Here is a 23,487-nt window from a genome sequence, read left to right as displayed (position 1 = left end):
CTCACCTCACCAACCAATCCAGTCCCCCAGCCCTCTTCCCCTAACAAGGACTTGACTCCATCCAATCAATCTCGTCCAGTCTGGTACCCATCCAATCAATGTCCCACCTTTCATTCCCTCTCATTTAAGCCCCATCTTGATCAACATATTTCCCTTAATTGGTAAAAGTAAAACAGATTATCTGGCAATGTTTACAATAAATACTGAGTAAAAGTACCAAAGAATCTGCCCACCCCACTACCTGTAACCTTCAAGTGTAGCCTGCTGTTCTTACACAAAGCCCAGGAATTCTTGTGTCCCCTTCCTGTTTATCCGTCCCAACGGTAATTGCACACTGTGCTCTACATTTTATAAACTTCTTTCCAGAAACCTTTTGAGTTCAAGACTTGCGAATGAATCCCATCTTCAGTACAGGAACATCTTTCGACGTCATTGTGAAGGATTCGAGTCCATGTTTCTCCAATGTTGTAATACCTCAGATGTCGTCTTTCAAAACACTTCTCTAAATATAAAGGAAAGTGGTCATTCTTCACAGAATTTTAAAATAGTACACCCCAAAGGCAATTCTGCACGTTGAGTTCATGCTGGCTCTTTCAAGGAGCAATCCTCTTAGTCCCATTTCCTGCTCTTTCCCACATTCCTGTAAATATTTATCCAATTCCCTTTGGTTTCAGAGAAACAAAGGACTGCAGATACTGGAATCTAGATGAAATACACGATGATGCTGGCAGAACTGAGCAGGCGGGCAGCATCCGTGGAGAAAAGCAGGCGGTCAACGTTTCGGGACAGGACCCTTCTTCACATAGGAAAAGGGGAAGCCCAATATATAGGAGGGAAAAGCAGAGCAGTGATAGGTGGACAAAAGAGGGGAGGGGGGGTGGGCACAGGGTGGTGATAGGTAGATCCCGTTCGGCCATCACTAATATGTCAGTCCTCGGCCTCCTCCACTGCCAGGAGAATTCCAAGTGCAAACTGGAGGAACAGCACCTCATTATCCATCTTGGAACCTTGCAGCCTAATGGCATGAACATTGAATTCTCCCACTTTAAGTAATCCCCACCCCCCTTCTCCACAACACCACCCCCCCCCCCCACCACTGTGCTTCTTCGCTTCTTCTTCCCTTTCCTAGCCTCTTTTTTTCTACCTTTTTTTCCTCTCTCTCCTTACCTTTGACCCATCCCCCGGTGGATCTGCTCTCCCCTCCCCCCCCACACCTGCCCATCACTATCTCTTACCTGCATCTACCTATCACCTCCCTGTGCCCACCCCTCCTCCCCTCTTTTGTCCACCTATCACTGCTCTGCTTTTCCCTCCCATATATTGGGCTTCCCCTCTTCCTATCTTCAGTCGTGAAGAAGGGTCCTGACCCGAAACGTTGACCGCCTGCTTTTCTCCACAGAGGCTGCCTGGCCTGCTGAGTTCCTCCAGCATCATCGTGTTTTTCATCCCTTTGGCTTCATATCGAATCTTTTTCCACCGCCCAGGTCCGCACTAGGTAAGTATGATCTTTCCTTGTGGATCGTGTAAGCAGCCCATTAACATGGAAATTCTGGGCCATTAACTTTTATCAAAATCAGTAGTTTTTTTGCAGAGGGGTAGGTGTGTGGAATGCACTGCCAGGGGAAGTGGTGGAAGCAGATATGATAGCAATGCTTAAGAGGCATTTTAACAGAACACATGAACAGGCAGGGAATGGAGGGATACAGACCACATGAGGGCAGATTAGTTGGACTGGCACCATGGTCGGCACAGACATGGTGGGCCGAAGGGCCTGTTCCTGTGCTGTACTGTTCTATGTTCTAGTCCTTTGGGGAATCTGTGGGAACAACACTGCAAGTCTCCCGGAGGTCCGAGAAACAGCCAATGATCGCTCACGGTTCCTCTTCCCAGATGTGTCTCCGTGCACCCAGTGGGCAGTTGGGTGGTTTGGATCAGAAGGGATAAATGCTAGAAGCCACAGCAGATTCTAATGTCTGTTCATTTCTGCTGGTTTGATATACAGATTAATGCTCCATCAAAGTACAACTTCATACCAACTCACAGAGTAAGGAGAAACCCAGCTAATCCCCTCCTATGACTTTATGGAAGACTCCACCCACAACCAAACCCCTCTCTCCACCTGGTCCCCGAACAAGGACTCCACCTTGCCCAGTGGCATTTGAAGTGGTGTTGAGTGTAACAGTGACTAACACTGAGTGAAAACCTGGGAGAAAATATCAGGCTAAACCTTGTATAGGAGGGGGGACACAGCGGCTCGAGGGGCTCCTGGGCATGCCCTTGGGTTGATGACTGGCAAGAGATCTTTGGAGAAGAGATGGATGTGGTACAGCCACTTCAGAGGCCTTGGATGTGTGTGTGCGTGTGTGCGTGTGTATATGTGAGTGTCTGTGTGTCTGTCTGTGAGTGTGTGCCTGTGAGTGTGTGTGTGTGTCTGTGAGTGTGTGTGTGAGTGTGTGTGTTTGTGTGTGTGAGTGTGAGTGTCTGTGAGTGTGAGTGTGTGTGTGTGTCTGTGAGTGTGTGTGTGTGTGTGTGTGTGTGTGTGTGTGAGTGTGTGTGTGTCTGTCTGTCTGTCTGTGAGTGTGTGTGTGGGTGTGTGTGTCTGTCTGTGAGTGTGTGTGTGGGTGTGTGTGTCTGTCTGTGAGTGTGTGTGTGTGGGTGTGTGTGTGTGTGTGTGTGTGTGTGTCTCTATGTATTGGTATTGGTATTGGTTTATTATTGTGACATGTACTGCGATACAGTGAAAAGCTTTTGTGTGGCGTGAGACCATTCAATGCTCTGACATGCTTCATCAACAAGAACATAGAAGCAAGAGCAAGGTGCTTTCTTTATGTGTTCATTCAAGGGGTGTGGGCTTCGCAGGCTGAGCCAGTATTTAATTACCCTTCCTTAGCTCCCCTTGAGAAGGTGGTGATGAGCTGCCGTCTTGAACGCTGCAGTCCTTGAGGTGTGGGGGCACCCACAGTGCCATTAGGGAGGGAGTTCCAGGATTTTGACCTGGGGACGCTGAAGGAACGGGTGAGTCAGGATGGTGTGTGGCTTGGAGGGCAACTCCCAGGGGGTAGTGTTCCCCGTGTGTTTGCTGCCTTTGTCCTTCTCGCTGGTAGAGGTGGTGGGTTTGGAAGGTGCTGTCTGAGGAGTCTCAGTGAGTTGCTGCAGTGCATCCTGTAGATGGTACACACTGCTGCTACTGTGCATCAGTGGTGGAGTGAGTGAGTGGGTGTGGAGGGGGTGCCTGTCAAATGGGCTGCCACGTCCTGTATGGTGTTGAGCTTCTTGTGTTGTTGTAGCTGCTCTCATCCAGGCAAGTGGAGAGTGTCCCATCGCACTCCTGACTTGAGTCTTGCAGATGGTGGACAGGTTTTGGGGAGATTGGAGGTGAGTTAGTCACCACAGGATTCCCAGCCTCTGACCTGCTCTTGTAGCCACACTGTGTACATGGCTACTCCTGTTCAGTTTCTGGTCAGTGGTAACCATCTAATCAACTCATGGCTGATCTGAGCTTCCAGAGAAACTCGATAACTTCCTTCCGGACAATGGGATTCAGGGTTACCAGAAGGTACCACGGACAGCAGGACCTGACTGTCTCCTCCCTGCCACGTTCTTCAAGATTGTTCTGGACCAAAGTCTCTTCTCACAGGGGATGGTGAATCTCTGGAGATCTTTGTCCCAGGGGTTGTGGAGGCTAGCTCACAAGAAGGTGGATAAATGTTTGAAAGATCAGGGGGATTGAGGACGATGGGGAACTGGCGCAGGAGGAGTCGAGGCCTGGGTCAGATCAGCCACAATTATATTGAATGGTGGGGCAGGCCTGAGGGGCTTGGTGGCTCCTATTTTCTTGTGTTCAAAGCTTTTAGCAGTGAGAATGTTCTTATGACTCACCTTTCTCACAGAACTCTCCTGTGAACGGATCGGTGCATATACACGTATAGTTCTGGTTGCTGGGATTATTAACACAGACACCTCCATGCCAGCAAGCATGGTCCTGACAATAATCTGTCAAATGAATACTAAATTGGTTAGACTGCAAAACAATGATACTTAAAGCAGTTTACTTAAGTCACTTGACGTTCTTACAATAAACAGCATATTTGCCTACAACATTAGAACCATAGAACACTACAGCACAGAAGACAGGCCATTCGGCCCTTCTAGTCCTAAACACTAATTTAAAATCACAATGCACTCAATTAAAACAGGAACTTCAGGAAGCAGGAGCATAATTAGGCTCCACAGCCACTCAGCCCTGCCCTAGCTTTCTGTAAGGAGTTTGTACATTCTCCCCGTGCCTGTGTGGGTTTCCTCCGTGTGCTCCGGTTTCCTCCCACATTCCAAAGACGTACAGGTTAGGAAGTTGTGGGCATATTATGTTGGCGCCGGAAGCGTGGCAACACTTGCGGGCTGCCCCCAGAACACTCTACACAAAAGATGCATTGCACTGTGTGTTTCGATGTACATATGACTAATAAAGAAATCTTATCCAATCTAATCTAAAATTAATGACACAGAAGGAAACCATTTGGCACATTGCGTCTGTAGTCTAAAAAGAGACACCCCACCGAATCCCATCTCCAGTATAGATAGGATCAATGCGCACAGTCTTTTTCCCAGGGTTGGGGAATCAAGGACTAGGTGAGGGGGAAGAGATTTGATGGGAAACTGAGGGGCAACTTTTTCACCCAGAGGGTGGTTAGCATATGGAACGAGCTGCCAGAGGAAATGGTTGAGGCAGGTACAATAACAACATTTGAAAGGTACTTTGACAGGTACATGGATGGGGAAGGCTTAGCGGGATATGGGCCAAATGCAGGCAAATGGGGCTAGCTTAGATGGGAATCTTGGTTGGCGCGGACCAGCTGGGCCGGAGGGCCTGCTTTTGTGTTGTATGACTCTGTGACTCTGAGGAAAGGTTCAGTGGGATATAGGCCAAACACAGGCAAATGGGACTAACTCGGACAGACATTATGGTCAGCACGTACAAGCGGTGCTGAAGGGCCTGTGTCTGTGCTTTATAACTCCATGGCTCCATGATTCATGTACATTTTTAACCAACTTATTGGCCTGTCACACAACCTTCCAGGGTCCCTCTGTTCCTGCACACCTCTCAGCATCCTTCCATGTCCTGTTTCCTTTCCTTCTTGCACCTTTATCCTGAGATTCAGATCAGTAGCTCTGGATTTCCCCATCAGAAGGAAACGCTGTCTCACCATCTATCTTCTTGAGCCCCTCAGAATGCTTCACGTTCACCTCGTTCTTCTAAACTCCACTGAGAATAGTCCCAACCTGCTCAACCTTGCCTCATTCGACAACCACTTCTTCTCAGAATGAACCCAGTGAACTTTCTCTGGACTGCCTCCAACTCAAGTCTAAACTCAGCAGCAATTTTTTCCAGGCTGCCCAATTCTCTCTTGCATTGAAATCACCTCCATTCATACGAGAGAGGGAACTGTACCGTGTGCTAGAGGCTGGATTCCTTCACAATAGCCCCATTGCTTGTCCTTGTTGTAATTAGGGGTGGTGGCACACCTGAAATAGAACAAAAGCATTGGTTGCACAGAAATAAAAACAGGCGATGCTGGGAATACCCAGCAGGTCGGGCAGCATCTGTGGAGAGAGAAACAGAGTTAATCTTTCTGGTCTTCTGTTTTTATTATTGATTATTGAGCGAGCTAGGGCTTTTCTCTTTGGAGAGAAGGAGGATGAGAGGTGACTTGATAGAGGTGTACATGATAAGAGGCATAGATCGAGTGGACAGTCAGAGACTTTTTCCCGGGGTGACAATGGCTAACAGGAGGGGGACATAACTTTAAGGTGATTGGAGGAAGATATAAGGGGGATGTCAGGGGTAAGTTCTTTACACAGAGTGGTGGGTATGTGGAACGCACTGCCGGCAGAGGTTGTGGGGGCAGATACATTAGGGACATTTAAGAAACTCTTAGATAGACACATGAATGATAGAAAAATAGGGGGCTATGTGGGAGGGAAGAGTTAGATAGATCTTAAAGCAGGATAAAATGTCGGCGCAACATTGTGGGCTGAAGGGCCTGTACTGTGCTGTAGTGTTCTATGTTCTATGTTCTATGTTCTATATTTGTAATAATTAAAACATGAAAGGCCTTTGACCTGAAACGTTAACTCTGCTTCTCCATCCAGGTCTGCCCGACCTGCTGAGCATTTCCAGATTTTCTACCCTGAAACATTGATTATATTTCTCTCTCCACAGATGCTGCCTGACCTGCTGAGTATTTCAAGCATTTTCTGTTTTTATTACTAATGTTTCAGGGCAGTGATCTTTTATAACAGGGCTGTTTTAATGTTAAGATCATTGATCTAAATGTTAATCTCTCTTTCTCTCTCTCTCTCTTACAGATGCTGCCTGACCTGCTGAGAATTTTCAGCATTTCTGTTTTTATTTCAGCTTTTCAAAATCTGCAGATTTTTTTAAACTTTCAGATGCCTGACTGTACAGCCCTGCTGGTAGAGTGTCGCTGAGAGAGGTAAGAAACTCTCAGCCTATGTTCTGGGATGCTGTTTGATGACCCCTTCAATGGATCATCAAGCATGTCAACATGGAAATGTCTCCTCTGGGATGCGCATAGTGCTAGGATGCTCTTTAAGCATTCTTGTAGGGGCCTCCAACACCAAGAGGTACAGCAAGGTGAGCATGAATTCTGGACCTGGGTGGCAACCTCCTCACACAGAGAGTGGTGTGTATCATGAGCTGCCAGAGGAAGTGGTTGAGGCAGGTACATCGACAACATTTAAAAGGTACCTGGACAGGTACATGGATAGGGATGGCTGAGAGGGATATTGGCCAAGTGCAGGCAAATGAGATGAGCTTAGATGGGCATCTTGGTCAGCATGGACCAGTTGAGCCGAAGGGCCTGTTTCTGTGCTGTATTACTCGATGATTCAATTAAAGGGGCAACTTGACACAGATTCCAACAAGATTTTCCTGAGCCCATTATCCTGCCAGCAGACAGACCAAAGGCAGAGGGAGTTTGCACTCACCATTTTTTACCCGTCTGCTTGCTCAGCACACAAGTCCGATACAGTTTGCCTCCATACCGGAAGGGAAAGGTGCAGATCGACCCGCTTTCTGTGAAGACTGAACAGGTTAGATTCAAGTCAGCGTAAAATCCAGATTGGCAGGTCAACACACTCATGGCCCAGTACAGTCTCCCCTGACACCGGCTGGCTGCACCTATCCTGGTACCTTGAGCAACACACAAAAAGCTAGAGGATCTCTGCGGGTCCAAGGAGGGAAATAGACAGTCGATATTTTGGGTCGAGACCCTTCCTCTGGACTGAAAGGTAGAGGGGAGATAGCCAGTATAAAGAGGTGGATAAGATAAGATATTTTATTAGTCACATGTACATTGAAACACACAGTGAAATACATCTTTTGCGTAGAGTGTTCTGGGGGCAGCCCACAAAGGTCACCACGCTTCCAGTGCCAACATAACACGCCCACAACTTCCTAACCCATACGTCTTTTGAATGTGGGAGGAAACCCGAGCACCCGGAGGAGACCCACACAGACACGGGGAGAACGTACAAACTCCTTACAGACAGCGGCCGGAATTGAACCCAGGTCACTGGTGCTGTAAAGCGTTACGCTAACCGCTACACTACCGTGTCTGTTGCTCCAGATTCCAGCCCCTGCAGTCTCTTGTGTCTCTATCCTGATACCTTGCCCATTTACCTAGAGACGTGTGCGCAAATCCCACCTTGGTAGGTGAGCAGCTTCAAATCCAAGATATTAAATAGATGTGGAATTTTCTTTAAAAATAAAGCCAGCATCAGCAAGTTGGCTGCACTGCACTTTCGCTGTAGCTTCTACACTCCGCACTCCTTGAATGATGAGGTTTTGCCAGTCATTCTCTCTTCTCCCCTTCCCTGTTGGACAGAAGATCCAAAAGCATGTACCACCAGGCTCAAGGACAGCTTCTATCTCACTGTTATCAGAGTCTTGAACGGACATCTCATTCACCAAAGAAAAACGCTTGATCTGTCAATCTACCTTGTCAAGGCTCTTGACCTTTACTTGTCTATCTGCACTTTCTCTGTAACTGTAACACTATATTCTGCATTCTGTTTTCTTTTTACTACCTCGATGTAATTATGCAGGGCATGATCTGGCTGAAAGGCATGCAAACAAAAGTTTCTCACTGTATCAGCACGGCATGGTAGTGTAGCGGTTAGCGTAACGCTATTACACCACCAGCAACCCGGGTTCAATTCCGGCCACTGTCTGTAAGGAGTTTGTACGTTCTCCCCACGTCTGCATGGGTTTCCTCCGGGTGCTCCGGTTTCCTCCCATATTCCAAAGATGTACGGGTTAGGAAGTTGTGGGCGTGCTATGTTGGCGTCAGAAGCGCAGCGACACTTGCGGGCTGCCCCCAGAACACTCTACGCAAAAGTTGCATTTCACTGTGTGTTTCGATGTACATGTGACTAATAAAGAAATCTTGTCTTGTCTGATCTCGGTACGTGTGACAATAATAAACCAATTCCAATTCCAAGAGCTGCTGGACTGTCCACTTGGATCGCTGATGGCCTTCAGGAAAGGAAATCCGCCGTCCTTACCCAGTCTGGCCTATACTTGACTCCAGACTCCTAGCTACCTCCTCAGCTAAGGGGTCATTAGGTACAGACAATAATAGCCAGGTATACCAGCAAGTCTGTGAATGAGTAAGTTAAATATAAATCTATAATCACAGGTTTCAGCATTATCCTATATTAAGCAGCATAGCACAGAAGTATATAAGATTATGAGAAGAATAGATAGGGAAGATTCTTTCCGGGGTGGAAATTTCAAACACTAGAGGAATGTTTAAAGGAGATCTACATGGCAAGTTTTTGTTTCACACAGAGAGTGGTGGGTGCCTGGAACACGCTGCCAGGGGAGGTGATGCAAGCAGATATGACAGTGACATTTAAGAGGCATTTAGACAGACACATGAACAGACAGGGAATTGGGGGATATGGACCATGCACAGGCAGATGGGACTAATTTAGATTGGCACAGACATCGTGGGCCGAAGGGCCTGTTCCTGTGCTGTACTGTTCCATGTTCTATGTTCTAAGGATGTCACCTGGCCTATTGGGTCCATGTTGTCTCCCAGGGAATCAGTCCCATTAGTCCCACACCCGCTCCCCATATTTCCCCGTATCCCTGCAACTTATCCTCGCTCACGTGCCCACTAACTCTTCTTCTCATTAACCTCTTCAAGGAGGGAGTTCACAACAGCCAATTTACCAACCAGCAAGTCCTTGGGATGTGGGAGGAAACTGGAGACCTGGGGAAACCCAGTGCAGTCATGGAGAGAACTTGCAAACTCCACACCGGCAGCATCAGTGGCCGGGATCGAACCTGGGTCCCTGAAGCTGTGAGGCACTAGGAGAGGAACGGGGAAACAGCCGGTGTGACTCCCTTGTTCAATAAAGGCAGGGAACTGCGGGGCAGTGAGTTTAACAGCTACTATTGGCAAGACTCTGGAGTCAATAATCAAAGAGGAAATAGCTAATCATTTAGGAAAGCTGAATGTAATTAAACCTTGTCAACGTAGTTTTATGAAAGGTAAATCATGTTTGACAAATTTGCTTGAACTTTTGAGGGTGTAACAGGGAGAGTTGATAGAGGGGAACCTGTAGATATAATGTATTTAGGTTTCCAAAAGTTATTTGACTAGATGCCACATAGGAGGCTGGTGCGTAAATTAAAAGCCCATGGTATCAAAGAAGTATGTTAGAATGGATTGAAAAGTGGCTGTCTCATAGAAAAGAGAGAGTTGGGATAAATGTGTCCTTTTCAGACTGGTGGGAGGTAACTAGTGGAGGACCAAACAATCTACTGGAGGAACTCAGTGAGCTGAGCAGCATCTGTTGGGAGGGGGGGGAAAGAGTTGTCAACGTTTCGGGTCGAAACCCTGCATCAGGACTGAGAATGGAGAGGGGAGATGGCCGGTATACAGAGGGGAAGGGGAGTGGTGAGACGGGAGCCTGAGGTGATTGGCGGACTGAGGAGGGGTGGAGGATGACGGGCAGGTCGAGTCAGGTAGGGGAGGGGGAGTGGTGGAGTTGGGAGACAGAGGCAGGTGGGTTGATGTGAGAGAATCTTCTTGGGAATGTGCTTCCTCCAGGTACGGCTGAATGGAGAGCAGGAAATGCTCAACTCTGAGGATCCTGAGATCAATTAGAGCTTGGCCCCGGCTGAGATCAGCCAGCCAGGCTGGAGCTGGTGTAGGTCTGGTCTCTGGAGACACAAGAGACTGCAGATACTGGAATCTGGAACTCGGCGGGTCAAGCAGTGAGGAAAGGAATTGTCGACATTTTGACTCAAAATGTCGACAATTCCCTTTCTCCCACAGGTGCTGCTTGACATGCTGAATTCTTCCAGCAGATTGTTTGTTGTCCCAGGTCTGATCTCTGCACTTCAGGCAGCTAGACCACCAGGGGGAGACACATACATGGTTTGATCATCATTGAGGGTTCGAGTCTTCAAGGTTTCACTGAGAACCTCTGACTGCAGCCTCTCGATCAGCTTGCTCCCAACCCTTGCATTTTTACTGGCATTCAATCACACATCACACCACCGATGAGCCATGATCTTGCCCCTTGTCTGGGCAAGAGATTGCCGTCTGTAACAAATGTAGACGGTATCTCTCACAACATCAGGGTGCTTAATGGCCAATGAATTAAGTTTGAAGCGAAGACACTCTTGCAATGTAGGAAATGTGGCACCAATGTGTGCACAGCAAGATCCCACAAATATGTATTGGTTTTTAGTGATGTTGATTAGGGATAAGTATTGGCCTGAGAATGAGAAACCCTGGGGTGGAAAACTGCAGTTTCTTGAAAAGCTAGGGTTGTATTCTTTGGAACAGAGGAGACTGAACTCCTGTGGAGGTCTGTGGAGGTATGTAAATACATGAGTGTTCTTGTTAGTGTAAATTGGAAGGGGCCTAATCTCCTTGATGGGTCAAAAACTAGGGAGCATTAGTGTAATTGGTAGGAATAGAGGGGAGATGAGGGAGCGAGGTAGGGGTCTGGAACCCACTGCTTGGAAGGGTGGAATGGAAGAAACTATCACATTCAAAAAGTGGAGACACAGGAGACTGCAGCTGTTGGAATCTGGAGCAAAAAACAAACTGCTGGAGGAACTCAGCGGGTCAGGCAGCATCTGTGGAGGGAAATGGACAGTCGACCTTTCAGGTTGAGACCCTTCATCTGGACTGAAAGGTACAGGGGAGGTAGTCAGAATGCAGAGGTGGAGCGAGAGCTGGCAGGGGATAGGTGGATCCAGGTGAGGAGGGGTGAGAGGCAGATGGAGGAGGGGAGAGTGACGGGTGGAGGTGACAAAGGGCTGTCAGAGAGGAAGGTGGAGCGAGGAACAAAATAAGGGAGGATGGGGAGGGCAGAGGGGAACGGTGGGGGAGGGGACCCAGTGTGTGATGGGCAGATGGAGGTGGATGTTCAAAAAGTACTTGAATGTGTATTTGAATAGCTGTGACCCACAGGGCCACGGACCCAATGCTGGAAGGAGGGATTAGGTTGGGTAGCTCTTCTTTGACCAGAGCAGATATGGTGAACAGGATGGTCTCCTGCATTATAAACCTTCTACTATCCTAAGATCAGTTGACCCACTGGTACCATTTCTGGCGAAGCTGCGCCCACCCAAAGCCAGTTTCTCCTTTCTCAGGTTGCTCGAAGGAAATCTGCACAATTTCTCCGTACAACTGAAGCCCTTCTTAAGAAACAGCCCATTTCCCATCACTTGTCCCATTTCCCCCACTCCCCCTCACCCTCTGGAGGCATTAGTTGTGATCCTTCAAGAATCACTAGAGTCAGGAGTGGTTCCAGAGGACTGGAAAATCACAAATGTCACTCCACTCTTTAAGAAGGGAGGGAGGGAGGCTAGTTAGCCCGACTTCAGTGGTTGGTAAGATGTTACAGTCCATTATTAAGGATGAGGTTTCAGGGTATGTGGAATCTCATGATAAAATGGGCCGAAGTCAGCATGGTTTCCTTAAGGGGAGATCTTGCCTGACAAATCTGTTGGAATTCTTTGAGGAAGTAACAAGCAGGACAGACAAAGGAGAGTCAGTGGATATTGTTCACTTTGATTTTCAGAAGGCCTTTGACAAGGTGCTGCCAGTGAGGCTGCTAAACAAGATAGGAGCCCATGGTATTACAGGAAAGGTGCTAACATGGATAGATTGGCTGACTGGCAGAAGGCAAAGAGTGGGAATAAAGGGGGCCTTTCCTGGTTGGCTGCCAGGGACGAGTGGCGCTCAGTGACCTCAGAGGTTGAAGTTGAGTCCGCTACTTTTCAAATTATATGTTAATGATCTGGATGATGGAATTGATGGCTTTGTGGCCAAGTTTGCGGATGATACAATGATAAGTAGATACAATGATAGGCAGGTAGTGCTGAGGAAGCAGGGAGTCTGCAGAAGGACTTGGACGGGTTGGGAGAATGGGCAAAGAAGTGGCAGATGGAATAGAGCGTAGGGAAGTGTTCAGTCATGCACTTTGGTAGAAGGAATAAAGGTGTAGACTATTTTCTAAATGGAGAGCGAATTCAGAAATCGGAGGGGCAAAGGGACTTGGGAGTCCTAGTGCAGGATTCCCTAAAGGTTAACTTGCAGGTTGAGTCAGTAGTAAGGAAGGCAAATGCAATCTCAGCATTAACTTCAAGAGGACTAGAATATAAAAGCAAGGATTTAATGCTGAGGGTTTATAAGGCATTGGTCAGACCACATTTGGAGTATTGTGTGCAGTTTCGGGCCCCATGTCTAAGGAAGGATGTGCTGGCATTGGAGACAGTCCAGAGGAGGTTTAAGAGAATGATCCCAGGGATGAAAGGGTTAACGTATGAGGAGTGTTTGATGGCTCTGGGCCTGTACTCACTGGAGTTTAGAAGGATGAGGGGGGATCTCATTGAAACCTACCGAATATTGAAAGGCCTGGATAGAGTGGATGTGGAGAGGATGTTTCCACTAGTGGGAAAGTCTAGGACCAGAGGGTACAGCCTCAGAATAGAAGAATGTCCCTTTAGAACAGAGATGAGGAGGAATTTCTTTAGCCAGAAGGCAGTGAGTCTGTGGAATTCATTGCCACAGACGGCTACGGAGGCCAAGTCATTGGGTATATTCAAGTGGAGGTTGATAGGTTCGTTATTGGGAGAAGGCAGGAGAATGGGGTTGAGAGGGAAAAATAAATCAGCCATGATCAAATGGCAGAGCAGACTCGATGGGCTGAGTGGCCTAATTCTGCTCCTATGTCTTATGGTCTTATCCGAACTTGGTAATTGGTAATCGGTTTATTTTTGTCACATGCACTGAGATACAGTGAAAAGCTTTGCTTGCATGCAATCCAGACAGATCACTCCACACAAACTGTAAGTACAACGAGGCAGTACAAAGGGAAAAGCAATAACAGAATGCAGAATAAAGTGTTACAGTTGCAGAGAAAGTGCAGTGCAGGCAGACAATGAGGTGCAAGGGCCATGACGAGATAGATTGAGAGATCATTTTTATCATATAAGAGGTTCTTTCAAGAGTCTTATAACAGCGGGATAGAAGCTGTCCTTGAGCCTGGTGCTGTGTGTTCTCAAGCTTTTGTACCTTCTGCCTGATGGAATCAGAATTGGGCTTATTATCACTGTCTTATATGTCATGAAATTTGTTGTTTTGCAGCAGCAGTACAGTGTAAAGACATAAAAATTACTATTAAATTACAAAATAATTAAATAGTGCAAAAAGAAATGAATAATGAGGTAGTGTTCACGGATTCATGGGCCGTTCAGAAATCTGATGGCGGAGGGGAAGAATCTGTTCCTGAATCATTGAGTGTGGGTCTTCAGGCTCCTGTACCTCCTCCCCGATGGTGGTAATGCGAAGAGGGCATGTCCCGGATGGTGAGGGGCCTTAATGATGGATGCCGCCTTCTTGAGGCGCCGCCTCTTGAGGTCCACGATGGTGGAAGGGAGGAGAAGAGAGAATGACTGGGGTAGGAGGGCTCCATAGCCAATATAAAGAGGTGAGGGGCAGGAGTGGACCAAGAGCTGACAAGTGGATCCAGGTGAGGAGGGGTGATAGGCAGATGGAGGACGGTACAGTGGAAATGTCCATGATGAGGAATTCTTAGACATAGAATTTAGATTTAATAATGATTATAATAAATAGACCTGCTGAGAGTATCTTGCAAAGAGTCACCACCCTATGGCTATTTGGAACTTCACACTCTCCATTCCATCCCCAGCTTCTCCCTCCTCCCACCAACCACCACATATCTCAGTACACAGAGTGACCATAGAACAAACCTCAGGTTGAAGGTAGCCCTGAATTTTTACCTGTGCGGTGGTGTCGCAAGAGGTGCGGGGGGCCTTGATCCTCATGCCCATCCCTGGGAACCCCTGATTTGGAAGATACTGCACCCTGTGAATCCAAATACAAAAGGTGTTGGAAGTTGGTACTCACATTCTCAGGTCTGCACACAGGCTCCAGAGATTATAAACTATATCCCCCTGTAACTTGGAGACACAAGAGAGGCTGGAATCTGGAGCAAAAAACCGCTGGAGGAACTCAGCGGGTCAGGCAGCATCTGTGGGGGGAAATGGACAGTCGATGTTTCGGGTCGAGACCCTTCATCTGGACATGTGTGGGTGCCACGATGGTGTAGCGGTTAGCGTAACGCTACTACCACGCCAGCGACCCGGGTTCAATTCCGGCCACTGTCTGTAAGGAGTTTGTACGTTCTCCCCATGTCTGCGTGGGTTTCCTCCGGATGCTCCGGTTTCCTCCCACATTCCAAAGATATACGGGTTAGGAAGTTGTGGGCATGCTATGTTGGCGCCGGAAGAGTGGCGACACTTACAGGCTGCCCCCCAGCACATTCTCACTAACGCAAAAAGATGTGTTTCGATGTACATGTGACTAATAAATAAATATTATTATTATTCTTCATGAGTCTAGATGAAGGGTCTCAACTTGAAACATTGACTGTCCATTTCCCTCCACAGATGTTCCATCGACAAGTTTGCAGATGATACCACCATAGTAGGCCAAATCTCAAACAAAGATGAGTCGGAGTACAGGAAGGAGATAGGGAGCTTAGTGGCGTGGTGTTATGACAACAACCTTTCCCTCAATGTCAACAAAACAAAAGAGCTGGTCATTGACTTCAGGAAAGGGGGCGGTGTACATGCACCTGTCAAAATCAATGGTGCTGAGGTCGAGATGGTTGACAGCTTCAAGTTCCTAGGAATGAACATCACCAATAGCCTGTCCTGGTCCAACCACATAGATGCCATGGCCAAGAAAGCTCACCAGTACCTCTACTTCCTCAGGAGACTAAAGAAATTTGGAGTGTCCCCTTTGAGACTCATCAACTTTTCTTTTTCAATCTTTTTATTAGTTTTCAAATTAATAAAGATTAATATATCAATGTTTATACATGTAATACAAAGAGATCAGGAGAACAATCATGACATGGATAATCATAAAGAACAATAAAGTATTAAAAAAACTGTAGATCCAATGATCTGTTCATGAATGAATATAATATAAAAGAAAAAGATTTATTATAAAATATAAAAGAAAAAAAATCCCCAAAACAATAAGAAAAATTATAAACAATATATCAAACCAAACTAAGCTAAAGAAAAAAAAATTTTTAAAAACTGGGCTAAAATTTCTCAAATAGAAACAGAGCAATATTATGTCATCAACTCCGTTCCTCTAAATTGAAAGGTTATTATAAGGGGATCTACATCATGTGAAAATATTGAATAAATGGACTCCAAACTTCCTCAAATTTAAGCGAAGGATCAACAGTACCACTCCTAATTTTTCCATGTTTAAACATGATATAGTTTGAGAGAGCCATTGAAAAGTAGTAGGGGGTATTGGATCCTTCCATTTAAGCAAAATGGATCGTTTGGCCATTAATGTAACAAAGGCAATCATACGATTAGCAGAGGCAGATAGATGGGCGAGACTCACCAACTTTTATCGATGCACCATAGAAAGCATCCTATCTGGATGCATCACGGCTTGGTATGGCAACTGCTCTGCCTGAGACCGCAAGAAACTGCAGAGATCTGTGGACACAGCCCAGTGCGTCACGGAAACCAGCATCCCTTCCTTGGACTCTGTCTTTACCTCTCGCTGCCTTGGCGAAGCAGCCAGCATAATCAAAGACCCCACCCACCCAGGTCATTCTCTCTTCTCTCCTCTTCCATCAGGTAGAAGATACAGGAGCCTGAGGGCACGTACCACCAGGCTTAAGGACAGCTTCTATCCCACTGCGATAAGACTATTGAACAGTTCCATTATACGATGAGATGGACTCTGACCTCATGATCTACCTTGTGACCTTGCACTTATTGCACTGCACTTCCCTGCAGCTGTGACACTTTACTCTGTACTGTTATTGTTTTTACCTGTACTACTTCAATGTACTAACCCAATGTAACTGCACTGTGTAATGAATTGACCTGTACGATCGGTATGCAAGACAAGTTTTTCACTGCACCTTGGTACATGTGACAATAATAAACCAATACCAATAGATGCTGCTTGACCTGTTGAGTTCTTCCAGCAGTTTGTTTTTTGCAGAAGTTGTAATATTATGTCATGGAGAATATAAAGAAACAGTCCATTAAGATCATCTGCCAGGATTATGAATTGCTCTCAACTAGTTTCTGCACCTGCCTCATCTACTTTCTCCGGCAGCTCATTCCATGTACGCACCAGCCTCTGTGTGAAGAAGTTGCCCCTCAAGTCCTTTTTAAATCTTTCCCCTCTCACTGTAAACTTATGCCCTCTCGTTTTTGGTTCCCTTTCCCTGGGAAAAAGACTGCGTGCATTCAAGGAAAACGACTGTGCATTCACTTGAGAGGACATTATTCGCTGTGTGGGGAAAGAGCAGGAGAAAGGAAGTGCTCCACAAGCAACTAGCATAGGCTGAAGGGATAAATGGCCTCCTTAAATGCCATAACAATTTAATAATTCTAGAAACTACACACCTGGTGCTGAAAATTCGAAGGCAGAATACAAGGTTAATGGCAGGACTCCTAGCAGTGTGGAGGAACAGGGGGATCTTGGGGTCCACGTCCATAGATCCCTCAAGGTTGCTGCGCAGGTTGATAGGGTTGTTAAGAAGACGTATGGAGTGTTAACCTTCATTAGTCAGGGTATTGAGTTCAAGAGCCACAAGGTGATGTTGCAACTCTATAGAACTCTGGTCAGACCACACTTGGAGTATTGTGTTCAGCTCTGGTCGCCTCATAGGAAGCATGTTTTAGATTTAGAGAGGGTGCATAGGAGGTTTACCAGGATGCTGCCTGGATTGGAGAGCATGTCTTATGAGGATAGGTTGAGTGAGCTGGGGCTTTTCTCTTTGGAGAGGAGGAGAATGAGAGGTGACTTGATAGAGGTGTACAAGATGATAAGAGGCATAGATGGAGTGGACAGTCAGAGACCTTTTCCCAGGGCGACAATGGCTAACATGAGGGGACATAATTTTAAGGTGATTGGAGGAAGGTATAAGGGGGATGTCGGGGTAAGTTTTTTACACAGAGAGTGGTGGGTGTGTGGAATGCACTGCCGGCAGAGGTTGTGGGTGCAGATACTTTAGGGTCATATAAAAGACGCTTAGATAGACACATAAATGATAGAAAAATAGGGGGCTATGTGGGAGGGAAGTGTTAGATAGATCTTAGAGCAGGATAAAATGTCGGCACAACACTGTGGGCCGAAGGGCACATACTGTGCTGTAGTGTTCTATGTTCTATGTAAAATTATTGGCGTGGAAGACAGCAGAAGTGTGACTCGATCCTGTTGAGGTGGTGATATTCAAAGTCAAAGTCGAGTTTAGTGTCATATGCACAAGTACATGTATGCACAGGTGCAATGAAAAAAAATTCGGAGTGGGACCAAGGCTCATCAGATGGGTAAAGGGGAGCTGCGCCTTCAGAGCGAGCAACCACCCATCTTTATTTGGTCGGGACAGTCCTGAACTAGAAGTCCAAGGGTCTGATTTTGTCCTGATTCCTGGAGTCCTGGCCTGGTAGTCCTGAGGGGCAGGCACGGTAGTGTAGCAGTTAGTGTAATGCTATTACAGCGCCAGCGACTTGGGTTCAATTCCAGCCGCTGTCTGTAAGGAGTTTGTACGTTCTCCCCGTGTCTGCGTGGGTTTCCTCCGGGTGCTCTGATTTCCTCCCACATTCTAAAGACATATGGGTTAGGAAGTTGTGGGCATGCTATGTTGGCGCCGGAAGCGTGGCGACACTTGTGAGCTGCCCCCAGAACACTGGACGCAAAAGATGCATTTCGCCGTGTGTTTCAATGTACATGTGACTAATAAAGATATCTTATTTCCTTCCAGTAACTCCGCAGCCTGTCCAACTTGGCTTCCGGTGACCCAGATAGCTAACCCTCCAAACCCAGGTCCCAGTCACTTCCTGCTTCATCCAGCTGAATCTCCACATCACAGAGCCGACCCTCATTATTCAGCACCACTGTCCCGCACCTCATCATCACAGTGCTTGTGAGACCTTCTGTGTATAGATTGGTTGCTGGTCTCCCCATGCTAAAACCGTGACTGAACTACAAAAGAAATTTCATGGCTGTAAGATTTGCTACACAATGGCACGCAAGCCATGATCTTAACCAACAGTTCATAACAGACCCAATCTCAGTGCAAGGGTCTGATGTAGGGTCTTCATTGTTAACTCTGTTTCTCTTCCCACACACGCTGCCTGACCTGCTGAGTATTTCCAGCATTTTCTGTTTTGATTTTATCCAATCTCAGTGCAGCCTGGTGTCAAACAAGCATCACACACAAAGTGCTGGAGAAACTCAGCAGGTCAGGCAGCAGCTATGGAGGGAAATAAACAGTCGACGTTTCGGGTCGAGACCCTTCATCTGGACCCAAAACGTCAACTGTTTATTCCCCTCCATAGATGCTGCCTGACCTGCTGAGTTCCTCTAGCATTTTGTGTGGGTTGCTCCAGATCCCAGCATCTGCAGAATCTCTTGTGTCTCCAAGTCATCACCTGAACACTTTCTTCAACCTTGCTCACCACATTCTTATTCCTCATCTCCAACAAGCTTCCTGCTGGAGTGCAGCTAATCTAAAGGACAAAGAGGAAATTATTCAATCTACATTGTGTCTACTCCAGAAAGAAGGACACCCCATCTTCAGTTATCAACCCGCGGTGCACATGTGGCACATGTTTGGAACCCAAGCTCCAAGCCATTGTTAACTTGTTCCCTGAAGGGTGCGAGAGGAGGGGTCTTACACTCAACACCCACAAAACATCCTCTACCAACCTTCCTCCACTGTATAACAAAGGTCTGACACTGACAATGAAGATCCGAAACAGGACCTTTGAGAATGTGGATGGGGGAACCTTATAGAGGTGTATAAAGTCATGAGGGGCATAGATAGGGTGAATACACACAGTGTTTTTCCCGGGGATAGGGAATTAGATACTAGAGGGCATAGGTTTAAGGTGAGAGGTGAAAGATTTAAAAGGGACCTGAGGGGCAACTTCTTCACAGAGGGTGGTGGGTGTATGGAACGAGCCACCAGAGGAATTGGTTCAGGCAGGTACAATTACAGCATTTAAAAGACACTTGGACAGCCCCTTGCACTGAGATTGGGTCTGTTATGAACGGTTGGTTAAGATCATGGCTTTCGTGCCATTGTGTAGCAGATCTTACAGCCACAGGAAAAGTTTAGGAGGAATAATTTGTCACACTTGCCATGGTATGGTTGGAACTTATGATTTGGGAGTATTACCCCAGGTCTCTAGATTAGTAGTGCAGTAACATAGAAGTTATTTAGACTCTTAAAGGATGATAGGATTGCTCAGTAATGACTTGATAGACCGAACAACTACCTCTGCCTTAACACTTAATAATTTACATCAGTGCTACCAATTCTGATCTCACTCCTTGTCCATCTGTGTCCAATCCCCCTAATGTTGAATATTTCTAAGATTTATTGAGCTCTGCCAGCCCCCAGCTGTAACATGTCCCACAATCCAGCCTTGGTATGAGAAAAATCTTTTACTCTCTCCCAGTACACACCCAGCACCACTCCCAAAAGTTATCTCCTTTGAACGGATCTTCTGGCACACAGAACTTAATATCTCAAGAAAGGTAGCATCACATGGCACAGAAACAGGCCCTTCAGCCCATCACATCCATGCTATCAACCACCCATAAACACTAATCCCATTTACCAGCACGTGGTGCATAGATTTCGATGCCTTGGCCATTCAAGTGCTCGTAAATGTTGTGAGAGTCTCTGCCTCCATTACCCCCTCAGGCAGCGCGTTCCAGATATCACAGTTACCATTGAGAAGAAGTAGAGTTGGGGTTAGGGGAGGTTTTCAGAGGAATCCAGGCCAATATTTATCCATCAGCAGTCTTTACAACAGAGCAAGTGACAACAGACAATATAGCAAGTGACCTGTGAGATCTTGCTGTGCATAGATTAGCTACCACACTCCCTACAACAGTGGCCCCTGTTCATTGGCTGTAAAGCAGACTGAGATGTCCTGGGTTTGTGAGGGATGTTACTTAGAACATAGAACGCAGAACAGTACGGCACAGGAACAGGCCCCTCGACCCACAATGTCTGTGCCGAACATAATGCCAGTTTGAACTAATTTCATTGCCTGCACATGGTCCAAATCCCTCCTTTGTCTGCCTGTTCCTGTGTCTGTCTCAAAGCCTCTTAACCATTAGTATCGTGTCTACCTCCACCACCTCCACTGGCTGCACGTTCCAGACACCCATCTGGACTGAGAGTAGACTAAGATGGACTCTTGACCTCACAATCTACCTCACTATGGCCTTGCACTTTATTGTCTACCTACACTGCACTTTCTCTATAACTGTTACACTTTACTCTGCATTCTGTTACTGCTTTTTCCTTGTACTACCTCAATGCACTGTGTAATGAATTGATCTGTATGAACGGTGTGCAAGACAAGTTTTTCACTCTCTAACCTCTCCTTATAGCTAAAGACTAAGTTAATAAGTCTAAGTTAAAATGAGTGGCTGGAGGAATTCAGCGGGTCAGGCAGCATCTGTGGAGGGATATGGACAGTCAACGATTCGGGTTGAGACCCTTCATCTGGACTGAGAGTAGAGGGGAGACAGTCAGTATAAAGAGGTGAGGGGGAGGGGGTGGGGCAAACACTGTCAAGCGATACATGGATCCAGATGGGGAGGGGTGATTGGCAGATGGAGTCAGGTGGGGAATATACAGAGAGTGTTGTGTGCCTGGAATGCACTGCCGGGGGTGGTGGTAGAGACTGATAGGGACATGTAAAAGACTCTTAGATAGGCACATGGATGTAAGAAAGATGGAGGGTTATGGGCAGTGTAGGAAGGAAGGGTTAGGTTGATCATGGAGTAGGTTTATACAGGTTGGCACAACATCGCGGGCTGAAGGGCCTGTACTGTGTTGTACTGTTCTAAGAACTAGATAACCCTCTAATCCAGGCAGCATCCTGGTGAACCTCTTCTGCACCCTCTCCAAAGCCTCCTCGTCCTTCCTGTAATGGGGTGACCAGAACTGAATGCAATACTCCAGGTGCGGCCTAACCAGAGTTTTATACAGCTGCAACGTAACTTCCTGACTCTTGAACACAGTGCCTCGACAAATAAAGGCAAGAATGCCATATGCCTTCTTTACCGCCCTGTCAACCTGTGCAGCCAAAAGGCCACTAAAAGCCGGGCCCTCACGATGTGCAGCTTTAACTGGCCAAGGGTGCTTAACTCTTTGCAAGCCTGCTACAGGACAAAAGCAAACGTACCTGCTTTGCCATTCCACCTACAAGAGAGCAGCAGACAAGGACCACTGGGTAGAGTACCAGCATGGTGCCCTGGACACAGATCGGCGCTTGTTTAGCCTCACGCTGATGTAAACTTCTAACATCCAAACATTAAATGGTTATTTGACCTCACTTCGTCCCCACCCCTCGCCAAAATTACCTCAACACCGCTACGACTGAAGTTCTACTGGAGTTTGTGTCCTGCAGTCAATAGTGGCATTGATCATTAACTAAACAGCAAGGAAAATGGCCACCGTTTGAGATAAGTCAACATCAGAACTATCCCATTCACCTTTGGAGTGATATGTCATCTGATAAGCAGGATAGGAAGCTTCTGAAAGCCTTGTGACTGGCCAGTGACGCATCAGCAGAAACAAATCACATTTAATGCAGACTATGTCCCTCAGTCCTTCACAGAGCCATCATTAAATAAGATAGACAGGACACAAAAGAGAGACCCAACCCTTAATCAAAGAGGTGGAATGTCAAATGGAAGGACATTGCCTTATACACCATTATTGCCTGGAAGCTTGTTGGCGTGACTACAAGTTAAATACACACCACCATCGTTGGTATGTATGCATAGTAACTTCTCACCATTTAATTTTTCAGTCATCTTTCAATTTATGCCATATATTATCTTTGGAACAACAGGTTTTCCATGCTTTAAAATTTAACACTGCAATATCATACACTTCAAACACATCATAAAAAAAATTGGACAAGATTTTACAATTCATAATTATTTGAGTTCTTCAAATCTAAAGGGCTGGCTTCATCTTTCTATTAAAAACCAGTAGACTTCTGATGTCTGAGGTCAATGTTTTGAGGGAAAAGAGATGTGAGCTTTTTCCTTTAAGATTAAGATCAAAGATATCTATATTAGTCACATGTACATCGAAACAGAGTGAAATGCATCTTTTGTGTAGAGTGTTCTGGGGGCAGCTCACAAGTGTCGCCACGATTCCAGTGCCAACATAGCATGCCCACAATTTCCTAACCCGTACGTCTTTGGAAAGTGGGAGGAAAGCGGAGCACCTGGAGGAAATCTACACAGTCACGGGGAAAACGTAGACAGCGGCCAGAATTGAACCCAGGTTGTTAGTGTAACGCTATTACAGCGCCAGTGACCCAGGTTCAATTCCGGCCACTGTCTGTAAGGAGTTTGTACGTTCTCCCTGTGTCTGCATGGGTTTCCTCCGGGTGCTCCGGTTTCCTCCCACATTCCAAAGACGTACAGGTTAGGAAGTTGTGGGCATGCTATGTTGACGCCGGAAGCATGGCGACACTTGCGGACTGCCCCCAGAACATTCTATGCAAAAGATGCATTTCACTGTGCGTTTCGATGTACATGTGACTAATAAAGATAATAAAGATAAAGTTATCTTATCTTACCTTAATAGCGTTACGCTAACCGCTACACAACCGTGCCTGCCTACTACAGTACTGTGTAAAATACAATTCAATTTTTTCAGAAGTTCAAGTTCAGGTTTATTGTCATAGGCATAAATACCCAGGGCGTAAATGCCATGAAGATTCGCTTTTTGCAGCAGTAGCACAGTACATTACAAACACGACAAACAAAAGTTAACATAAATTTAAATTAGTCAGAGTCGAAGTAAAGTCAC

General features: G+C 46.5%; 1 protein-coding gene across 1 annotated transcript in view; it reads right to left on the bottom strand.

Moving 5' to 3' along the window:
• LOC127572623 (hepatocyte growth factor activator) overlaps positions 1-22,070 on the bottom strand; it is a 57,447-nt gene extending 35,377 nt beyond the window's left edge. The window contains exons 1-6 of the mRNA XM_052020089.1: positions 21,842-22,070; positions 14,357-14,441; positions 7,009-7,105; positions 5,450-5,523; positions 3,880-3,993; positions 371-502 (exon numbers count right to left, since the gene is read on the bottom strand). Of these exons, the coding sequence (XP_051876049.1) occupies positions 371-502; positions 3,880-3,993; positions 5,450-5,523; positions 7,009-7,105; positions 14,357-14,441; positions 21,842-21,904 (565 nt within the window). The 5' untranslated portion in view covers positions 21,905-22,070. The remainder of the gene's footprint in view (positions 1-370; positions 503-3,879; positions 3,994-5,449; positions 5,524-7,008; positions 7,106-14,356; positions 14,442-21,841) is intronic.
• Between the last annotated feature and the right edge of the window lie 1,417 nt (positions 22,071-23,487).

This window comes from Pristis pectinata, chromosome 7, assembly GCF_009764475.1.
Source record: "Pristis pectinata isolate sPriPec2 chromosome 7, sPriPec2.1.pri, whole genome shotgun sequence".
Lineage (NCBI taxonomy): Eukaryota > Metazoa > Chordata > Chondrichthyes > Rhinopristiformes > Pristidae > Pristis > Pristis pectinata.
This window is presented reverse-complemented; position numbering and strand designations above follow the sequence as displayed.